This window comes from Limulus polyphemus, unplaced genomic scaffold (assembly GCF_000517525.1).
Source record: "Limulus polyphemus unplaced genomic scaffold, Limulus_polyphemus-2.1.2 Scaffold5930, whole genome shotgun sequence".
NCBI classification, from domain to species: domain Eukaryota; kingdom Metazoa; phylum Arthropoda; class Merostomata; order Xiphosura; family Limulidae; genus Limulus; species Limulus polyphemus.
In genome coordinates, this window is record NW_013671540.1 from 47,705 (window position 1) to 59,317 (window position 11,613).

General features: G+C 34.1%; 1 protein-coding gene across 1 annotated transcript in view; it reads left to right on the forward strand.

Annotated features, from left to right (window-relative positions):
- Window positions 1–11,289, forward strand: part of LOC106473149 (nibrin-like) — a 58,907-nt gene extending 47,618 nt beyond the window's left edge. Inside the window, exons 15-17 of the mRNA XM_013933830.2 lie at window positions 1,519–1,620; window positions 6,390–6,683; window positions 11,248–11,289. Of these exons, the coding sequence (XP_013789284.1) occupies window positions 1,519–1,620; window positions 6,390–6,683; window positions 11,248–11,289 (438 nt within the window). The remainder of the gene's footprint in view (window positions 1–1,518; window positions 1,621–6,389; window positions 6,684–11,247) is intronic.
- Window positions 11,290–11,613: the final 324 nt, after the last annotated feature.

Consider the following 11,613-nt stretch of genomic DNA (forward strand, 5'->3'; position numbering starts at 1 on the left):
ACCCAACACAATGCTAAATTTTTCAAAAAAATAATTGACCCGCGATCAAAAAAGGTTGCCGACCACTGGTCTAGCCCTAGTTTAAATCTACCACTACAGCTGAGTTAATAGCCCTTTCTAACATGCCATGTTTAACTGTAAACCATCCACTCAAAAAGGATTAACTTTCCCATTAAAATTATCCCACAAATCCAACCATCTTATTTGCTCATACCTACATATTGATCTAAGCCTGACATTCAATCCTACTGACCCGCTATTCTCTTGTATATAATTTTACTGAATTATCACTTTTATCTTGTTTTAGCTCATGGATTATTATTATTATTTACATTCCTGTTCCTAAATTTTCATTTTAACTTGTTTTGCTCTTGAGAAAACTTGTCAAATAGTCTTTGTACACTAATTAAACTGTTTCTCAGCCTGGCAGTATCATCTAATTGGAAATACTGACCTTAGAAATTAGGCTTGAAAAAGCAGCCAGAAGATGTGATTCAATATTATTATTATCTGTAATTTTAAATTGTTCCATCTAAAAATAGTATAATTTTTATATACATTTTTGATTTCATAGTTGTTCTTAACTAAAGATTTCAGAATACACCCATTCTTTTAAAAAAGGGACTAGTTTTAACTTTCTGTCAGGGTAGTTGTATTCTACATAAAAACATTACACGCCAGTTTTTTTCATATTGAGTCCTCTTTCCCCAACTTATTACTGAGCCACTGGAACACTTATTAAAGAAAATATATAATCCCTATCAACCTTGAGAGAACAGCTATAATGCAGCTTGCTTATTGAATTAACTGTAATTCGTTTCAATAAATTTTTAAACTCAAAAGAAAACATGACTATGTGAGCTTTTCCCTGATCAATGTAACATTCAGTTTCTGTCTTTCCCTATAGAACATTTGGTTAGTAATTAAGATCATTTCCCTATAGAACATTTGGTTAGTAATTAAGATCATTTCCCTATAGAACATTTGGTTAGTAATTAAGATCGTTTCCCTAAAGAACATTTGGTTAGTAATTAAAGGCTTATGATGATAAAAACAGAGTTAAACACAACAGAGATAGACCATTTTGTAGCTTTGTGGTGAATAAGAAACAAAATTCTTTAATGCAGAATTAATGTGTTACTTATTGAAAGGAGGTTCACGTGAAATTTCCTTGAAAGAAACCTTGCTGTTATAGCTTGAAAAATTTTTATGGTTTGTCCTTTAAGATTGTTTCATTTAGATTGATTTTAAGAAAATATAGTATTAGTCTGTTGAGACTGATGTAAAGAAAAATTAAAAGAAACAAATAGTTGAAACCACATAGATGACAAATATATCAAAATGAAATAATAGGTTAAACAACTGCCAAGTTTTTATATATTTTTTATTTAAGGAAGAATGATGTTTTGAGCTTTCATCAGATTGTACACATATTATTTTATAGAAAAATTACACTTGGTACTGAATCTGATAAACTGATCTAAACAAACATCAAAGTTATCCTTATTTGTTCCTCAGGTTCATGACAAAGGAGTATCAATGGAAAAGGATCAGGAGAATTTACTAAGCTTTACAGGTGAAATCCCCCACGGGTTTCTAACAACTGTAACATCAAATCAGGTAAATCCCCCAGAATTTACTAAGCTTTACAGGTGAAATCCCCCATGGGTTTCTAACAACTGTTACATCAAATCAGGTAAATCCCCCAGAATTTACTAAGCTTTACAGGTGAAATCCCCCATGGGTTTCTAACAACTGTTACATCAAATCAGGTAAATCCCCCAGAATTTACTAAGCTTTACAGATGAAATCCCCCATGGGTTTCTAACAACTGTAACATCAAATCAGGTAAATCCCCCAGAATTTACTAAGCTTTACAGGTGAAATCCCCCATGGGTTTCTAACAACTGTTACATCAAATCAGGTAAAGTTTAAAAATGACTTCAATATCTCAAAAGTTATTAAAACTGAATTGAGGGTTAACTTTATTTAAATAATGATGTAGCTCGATATGAACAAATTGTGGGCACCAAAAATGTAATTTATCACATGATTGTATTTCCAACCACAGTCTGTGCCTGTGTTTCAGAAATTACTAACATATTACAGTCTTAAAGTAAACAAGTCAAGTTACAGATAAGATGATAAACAAGTCTTACTAATAGATAAAACACTGTACAGAAGTCACACTAACAGTATAATGGTAAACAAAGGTCACAGTAATAAATATGATAAATATTAGCATGTGTAACAGTAAACAGAAATCACATTACAGTACACCACTGATTTTCCGGCAACTGATGGTCCGGCACCTCATTTAATCTGGACAAAATCAAGAGAGTGCACTTGAAATTCCTGCAACCCCCAGACTAGTTCACTTGGCGGCCACAGATGGCATTGCGTGTGGTGCGTGCTCTTTTGAAATGGGCTACTTACATTTTAAATATATATACGTCACTCTCGTAAACATCTTCTTATAAATATTAAACTAGTTGATCAAATTGTTTGAATTTTTTCATTAATGTTGCCAAGGAAATGTAGTTTAACAAGATACAAATATTTAGTTTTGATTTTTTTTCAATTTTTTACAACACAGAATGTTGATAATAGTGTATGAAAATTCAAAATATAACGTAATTGCAAATAAAAATTTTTCTGAAAAAATATTTAAAGAAAGTTGTTTAATTAAATTTTTTATTTATGTCAACAGAGAGAGAATTTAAAGATGGCATCATATGCCTTCATCCCAAAAGAGTTAATTGTTTGCATATGCAGTAGTTGGTGGTGGTGATCTCTTGGTTTTGTGTGACTCTTAGCTTATTTTGCTTACATTTAACCCTAGTTATGGCTTCTAAGCAAGGTCCAAGTGACAGTGGTGGTGTCAAGCATAAGCACAAGTCCATATCGATGCCAGGCAAGGTAGAACTCTGATGGTCTGTCAAAATGGATAATCCGGCAAGGCTCTGGAACCAAGGGTGCCGTAAAATCAATGTTGTACCTGTAATAAATGTAACTTGTATAAAATCCAGTGTGTGTCACATCACATCATGCTTAATTTCTCAAAATAGGAGGAGTCATAAAAGCCAAAATGTATTTATCCAAAGAGCATAGTTCAGTTACTGTCTGCCCATTACAATTTTAATGATGGGGGTGCAAGGGGGCTGTGAAATCTTAAAGTAAAGACTTAGTGTGGGATCACTTAATCTAATGCCAAGTTTATAAAATTTATCATCAAAATAAAAATATTTTCAATTTTAAACTTATATCATTTCTGAATTAAGTTGTTTTATATCACGACGTTTTTAATAAAAAACAAATCTCTTTAACGGAGACTAAATTAAGAAATCAACAAATATTTTTCCAGTTTTGTTGTCTGTACATTTCATTTTATACTTTCAGTACATAAACTAACAACAATTTTAGGTTATACTTTTGTTGCTAAACAACATGACATAAAAACCTTTTTATTATAGTATTTTAGTTCCAATAATCATCACTATATGTAAAGTTCCAATAATCATTACTGTGTGTAAAGTTCCAATAATCATCACTATATGTAAAGTTCCAATAATCATCACTATATGTAAAGTTCCAATGATCATCACTATATGTAAAGTTCCAATGATCATCACTATATGTAAAGTTCCAATAATCATCACTATATGTAAAGTTCCAATAATCATTACTGTGTGTAAAGTTCCAATAATCATTACTATATGTAAAGTTCCAATGATCATTACTGTGTGTAAAGTTCCAATAATCATTACTGTGTGTAAAGTTCCAATAATCATTACTATATGTAAAGTTCCAATGATCATCACTATATGTAAAGTTCCAATAATCATCACTATATGTAAAGTTCCAATAATCATCACTATATGTAAAGTTCCAATAATCATTATTATATGTAAAGTTCCAATAATCATTACTATATGTAAAGTTACAATAATCATTACTATATGTAAAGTTCCAATAATCATTATTATATGTAAAGTTCCAATAATCATTACTATATGTAAAGTTTCAATAATCATTACTATATGTAAAGTTTCAATAATCATTACTATATGTAAAATTCCAATAATCATTACTATATGTAAAGTTCCAATAATCATTACACTATGTAAAATTCCAATAATCATTACACTATGTAAAGTTCCAATAATCACTACAGTATGTAAAGTTCCAATAATCACTACCGTATATAAAATTCCAATAGTCATTACTATATGTAAAGTTCCAATAATCACTACAATATATATAATTCCAATAATCATTACAATGTGTGGTGTTCTGATAATCTATACAATATATTAAGTGTTCACTTATGACTTACAACTTATCTTGCCTGAATATATGTGTGCAGTGAAAGACATTTGAATTTCCAATTCAGTCCACCTATAAAAATGTAAACTTTTTCACAACAGTAGTGTTTGTTTTTTAGATATTGTTAAAACAGCAGAAGTCATGTGACGCTGGTAACACGTCATGAGCTTCTAGAACGTTCGTGTCCCTTCGTGAAGCCTCGAGTGTTTACTAGATATGCGGTGTTCTTGTATATAAGACTGCCAAGAACTGACAGCAACAATGTAATTGAACTGCAGACAGACATAGAGACTGACAATTGAGTCGAGCATGTGATTCGTTCGTTGTGAATTATAGCGTTTGTTATAGCGTGACTGTGGAAATTAAGTAAATTTCAAAGTTGTATTGAGAAAGAATAAACTAGTTTTATTTAAGAAAGGACTTGTGTCGCTAAAGTTTCATTGGAAAGAAATTATACGGGAAATTAACTAACGACCAGAGACTTAAGAATATTTTTTTCCTCAGCTCTTATCAAAGTTTATATAGCATGTTAAAATTCTCCAAGTTTCATAGTATGGAAGTTGGGTTATGTAGCATGGGAGAGTAATTCATTTGCTTAAATTCAGGAGTTTCAGAATGGGGATTCATCAGAGTGGATTGTTAATTAGATTATAATGTTTCATAACCAATAATTTTTTGTAATATTTGTGCAAGCTGTAATTAGTGAAAAGTCATCATGCTATTTGTTTGTCTTTCTTAAGAAGAATATCAATGTGGGACCTGTCGTTTACCATTAACCCTATCCTCACGGGTCAAAGGCCATGTCATTGCATTTGTTGACTCGCATTCAAAAGTTTATTGAAGTACTGTTTTATGAATTTATGTCATTAAGTTTGGTATCAAACTGTAGATTATAATTCAAGTTTTAGTACTATACATTATTTAATTTCTTAATTTAAAAGTAAATATTAAAAAAAAACACACCTAAACATAAATTTTTGTGTGACGTGGTTTGTTGAATGCAGCACTGGTTCATATTAGATGTTTGTGATGTCAAAATACAAATTCTGTAGTTTTGTATCAATTAGGAACTCAAATTACTGATATTGACAAGCTAGAATATAAAATATGAACTTTCTATGTTTTTGTGTTGTAATCTGTAGTCATTCTAAAATAAAAAAGGCATAATTTATATTTATTTGCTAATTTTTTATGGTGGTTATGAGAACAATCAAATCAACCGAACTTGTACACATATTCGTTAGTCAAAATAACAGATAAAATATAAATGTCTTCTTAAGAAACATTTGATAACTATCTGGACATTATAAGGATTTTGCATGTGAAATTTGAAAATTTTCTGATGCATTAAAGTATTTTTAATCTTAAAATGAAAATTACTTTACATGTTGGATAGGCAACATAGAAAAGAAAAAAGGCATGGGAAAAACATTGCTTTAGAAAAAATCTAAATTAAATATTTTTCAAAAACTACATACTTATATGACCTTTCATTTAAATTTAAATGAATTTTATCCACTAGTTTCATTAGGGTTAATTAAAGTGCTCTATGAACTGAGATAAAGGATTAACCCTCTAGCAATTGCTAATATGGCCCTTTTTAATAATTCATATAATCATAACGTTCCTCTCTCACAAATAGGGATCATCCTTGTCTCAGGATTGAATGACCACTAGTTTGAATTTGGGTGCCATATTTTCTGTTCCAATCTCTTTTTATTATTATTTCCTCAGCTTAGTATTGAACACGGACAAATACTCCACCATCTGTGTACTAGTATTTGTTAGCAAGGCACTACAACAATAAGTTTGACTCGGGATTGATTGTGTGGAAATACTTGATTTTTAATATACCACACTATAGACTGATAGAGATGGTGAGGATTTCAAACTGTACATTGTGCCGTAATGTGTTATTTCTTGTACCAAAATTTGCCACAGACCAAGTACTGTGTACAAAATACTCAACTGACCAAAATATGTGTATCACTGTCATTTAGCTATTTAATGTTCACTGTTGTTCTTAAACAGTTGCTTGCTTCCACCTTTGATTTTTTTCTCAGGTTCCTCATATTAAAAGAGAAGATAACTACAACAATTTTGATGAGTTACTTCCTTGCAAAGTGCTTCAAACTGAATATCTATCATTGGTTCATCACGTAAGAAGTAGGCCATGCTGGATTCCCACAGATCATCCTGATGATCCTAAAAGGCCAGTGAAGAACTTTAAGAAATTTAAAAAAGTTGAACATGCAGGAAATAGGATGCTACCCCGAATCATTGGAGGTCATGACTTACAAATCTACATACGAACATCTTCAGGAGGAATTGATGATTGGCTTAATGAAAATCCAGAGGTATGTGATCTTTACAAACCAGGTTTGTTCTCCAGTAATATCATAATCCTCATCATTGTTTTTCCAGTATGGTCTTACCTCCTTTCACACACAGCTATCTTGATATTTTTCTGCCCTCTAAGCATTGCTAAAAACATTTTTGCTATCAGCACACCAGTCTGTATACCCCATCAATTTCTCACTATTTCTGAAGATGTATGTATCACATGACTACTCTTCACCAATAGTATTGTGCCACCTATATTGGTGCAACTAACTCCCTCTGCTATTCCTACTCAAACCTCACATTTTCAACTGGCAGAACATTGTTTAGAAGTGTTTTTTTTGCATGTGGCTACTGCTTATGAACATGCATCTTTGCCATTTCAATTTTTTTTTTCAACAGTTTTATTTTACTGTGTTTGAATTCACTTGTTTCAACAATTTTGTTTTTTGAATTTATTTCTTGTTACGGAATTATAAGTGATCTTGATATGAATTTGTGATCAATGTATTGACTACAGAAATTCCCGTTCCCGTCGATAACGCTACTGGTACGATTTCTTATGAAAGGGGTTCGACTTTACCTGCAGATGAGGTACAGGCCTTATTTCACAGGGAGTTAGATTCATATGTTCAGCTGGTGATTTCTTCTTCTGTACCAATTCCAGATCTCTGTGTTTTCGGAACCTGGATCTCCTTTCTGGGCCTACAAACACGACATTGTGGTCTTGGCTTGCCTTTTTCCTGGCTACCTGAATCTAGAGATAGATCATTTATCTCCTTCCAACAAGATTCTCCTCATGGAATGGTCCTTCACATGTCTTTAGGTGGGTGTGTTCTCAGCTGGGTACACCTTATATATGCCTTCACCACCCACTGGAATGCCAACTTTTCTTCCCTTTGGTCTCCCATTCCTCACCCACTAATTCTGGGGGTGGTCACATTCTTTCAAGATTGGAAGGGTCTTCACATATATGTTTACCCTCCTATCTGACTCCTCTCCAGAGTTCTATCCTTATTCAAAGCCACTCTGGGTCTTGTTCTACTGGTGGCTCCATCTTGGCCAGCACAAGCATCATTCCCACTGCTCCGACCTTTCCTTGTACAACCTCATCTACCCTTACCTCTGTCGATCTCAGTCAGACAGTGTTCATCCAGGTGTCTCCATACTCTGTCTTCATACATGACTTTTGTCAGGTCCAATGTCTCAACCCAGGGATTGACTTCATATGTTGCATCTTTCCTTTTCTGATCCATTAGCCTTTTTACCATATCCATTTACCACCGGAGATGGTATACCTTTTACCTTTGGTCTGTCTGACATGGTTTCCTACCTTCCTACCATTCCTCATCTTTTCCTTTTCTTCACCTGGTTCTTTGACAAAGTCTTGTCCACTTTGACCGTCTCTAGCTATCAGATGGTCTTGTCAGACATGTTCCTTTTCTTCATGTTTTGTCTGGTTTTGATTTCCCCTGTCATTTCTCTCCTTTTTCTGCTCTTTTCAAGTCATGTATCCTCCACATTCCATGATTTACCTGATTGGGATCTCAGTGTTGTCTTGTCTTCATGTTCCCTGTACCTTCTCTCCCTCAAGACTTATTTCCTTCTCCTACTTACTTGTGGACATTGTTGATCAGATATTTCTACCTTTAATGTTCCTTTCTTACTCTACCATTCCTCTTATGTCATACTATATCCCAACCAGTCCTTCCTCCCTTAAACTATGCTGCCTGTGAAGGTTGTTTTGCTTTCACATCCACTTCTTTAACTTCCATCTCCCACTGGTACTTCCATTATGATCCTGATTGGCTTCTTTATCTGGTTTACTTCATACAGTTTTTATATAGCATGTCCTGCCTCCTTTAGGGGGTGCAAGTTCTCAACTTTTATTCCCTGGAACCTTTCCGTTTCCCATGAGCTGTGCCTTATGAAGTTAACTGGTTGGGTTCGTCAACTCGTTGATTGGCTTATTTGGACCTATGCATCCATTTCTACAATGTTTCTTCCCATCATCTTCATCATATCACCATATCTTTCCCTTCTCGTCTTTGCAGTCCATTGGAGGAAATCATCCAGGCTGGAAGCTGGACTACTCCCAATACCTTTGTCACTCATTATCTGCATGATCTAGCTGTAGATTCCTCTGGTATATACCATCTCCCTTCTGTAGCGATTCTACACATGTCTGTTCACCTTTGATTGGGGTAAGTCTTAGCACTTCTGTTTTTATTTTTAGCAACCCTAGTTTTAACCACTGATGATCAGATCCTACTCTGTGATGGTGTTGGCTGGTCAGGTATGTTTTGCCTAAAACCTGCACTATTTACTGATTCCACTATAATGCTCACTGTAGAAATGAGAGGTTTCTGCTTTCTGCAAGACCACTAGTGGCATAACCAGTGGTATATATATGTTTTTAGATATAAATAACTTTCAACTCAGTGGTGTACTGTCACTCATGGACTTCACGAGTAAAGCAGATGGGGATTTCTGCCCATCCCTGTTGATTCATGGATTGAATAAATCTGGGTCAGTCTGCTTTTCAAAATAGGGAATTGCAGACACCCATTGCACTTTCTCCAGTGTAATGTTCCCCTGGGATCTCCACCACATTTACCCACCCCCTTTTTTTTCTTCTTCTAGTGGAGCACGGGAGTCCTTACCAGTTCCCAGTTGCTGGACCATGGAGGCTTCCTCCTGAATGAGTTTAGAACTTACTTTATCATACCTACTTATAATTATTCACCCAGTGAGAGGAGGGCCAAGCTGGTTTCCCCTCCTCTAGTTTCTTCTGGATGTTTTTTCCAGGTGGACAGATGTTAGTTGGAGCAGGTCCAGCCTACGTGGGATCCTCCTCGTAATACCAGGTTTAGGATTAAACCACCCTGTTCCTACAGTTGTGTGCATTAGAGACCTCTCTTCTCATTAATTCTTACAGTTGAGCTTGGGAGACTTCATCTGCCTCATAATACTAACAATAGGATGTATGTACACTGTTCCTATGGTTGAGAGAATATTCCATGTTCTCCTCGTAATTCCAGATTCAGGATGTCTCTTCCCTTCATTTACAGTTGAGTGGGTTATTAATTTGTTCATAATACTGGTTATGGATATTACCCTGTCTTACGGTTGAGTTGAGGCAATGCCACAACCCCGTAATCCCAGGTTTGGTTTGTTGTAATTATTGCTCCTATGATAGTTTTGGCCAAAAGCTTGCTTCCTCTTAGTAGTTCCAGTTGCATGATGTATGACACTTACTTACAGTTGGGGTTGATGGATATGTATAACACGGTACACATACCCTAGTCACTGTCTTGACATTACAATTTTTTTTTCTTCCCCCACCTCCTAATGCTGAGGACAAGTTATGGAACCTTGTCTGTCCTGTTGAAGTTGTGAATGTACATAGCTAATTCTGTTTATCTTTTGCTATGGATTATACCTCTCACAACAAATTACACTTGTGCACATTCTTTTTTCCACCTGTATCAGATTCCTTTCCTATGTCCAGGGTAAAGAGCATACCTGTTCTAGAAGAAGTGCTGTACACCATAAGTGTGCTTCGTTTTCATCACAGAGCACACCTGTTCAGTCTGGGCAGTTGCGTTCTGCTTGTTTTCAATTTTGTGCACCTACATCGGCCCCTCCACCTTTGTAATGTGGGATTCTAGCTTTCTGTGAGAAGAAGTAAAACTATATCAGAGTTAATATTTTTCTTACGCTGAAAATGTATTTTCAATAGGTATTTACCTGTTCTCACCCACTTCCCACCCTTCCTCTCCACTGTTGTTGTTCTTCTTTTGGAGTCAGCCAATTCTCAAAATTGAAGATTGAGTGGGAATAGCAAAGGGAGCTAGCTATGCCAATATAGGTGGTGCAATAGTATTGGTGGAGGGTGGTTACATGATATGCACTTGCAAAATTGATTGGGTATATAGACTGGTGCACTTATAGAGGAGGTAAGTACCTATTCGAAATACATTTTCAATGTAAGAAAAATGTTAACATTCGATCTTTAATTTTATTATCCAGTTTGGCTTTTGGAAACCAGTTAATTAACATATATTATAAATGAATGAGATGAAACTTGTTGTTTCAAACAAAGAATAGTAAGCATGTTTAAACTAACAATTTCTAGACTGATGGTAAAGAAATTAACTCATAAGCTCTTCTTAAGAGTGGTAACTATAGTTCCTAAAAGGTGGTCCTTAATCAAATTTCAAACCATGGTTTTTACATCCTAAAATAAATGTATTTGTGTATAATGTATTTTAAAGTTAAAAAAACAAGCATTTCATTTCATGTAAAAAAATTATTGTGATGTGCTTTTGATATCTTTCTACAGTCATATTATTTTGGACAAAATGAATGAGAATGTAGTTTAATTTATCTATTATATATGTCCAATACCTTTTTGTTCTTAACTTATCAGTCTGAAAACTATACCCTCAGTTTAATTTTTGGAGTTTTAGTAAGCCTTGATTATCATGTCCATTTTTGATTTTGTAAAAACATTAAGTATGATTGATCAAAAGTTAAACAAATTTGATTGAGTTTAAAATCTTACTATCATGATTTTAGTCACAGGTGCAGGAAAGAACTGATGATGGACTTTTTGAGTAAGTAATTTTTGGTTTGTTTACAAAAACAGTCTGTCCAGTTTAATGTATCACATACCCTTTACATAGTGGTATCTAGATTTTGGCATTTTAATTAGAAAAAACGTCTTCATACTATGCTTTCTGCATGAAAATATATTGAAATAGGTATAAAGACATATTCTGGCACATGTTGTGCAACATTATCACTGTGGCTAAATTACATATTGTAAGAATAAAAAAATACAAGATATATGTCTTATGTCCCTGATAACTTCTGCAAACATGACTGAATGCCCCTGAAAATGGGTCCAGGCTTTGATGGGACGTGAAAAATAAGTCTGAACGA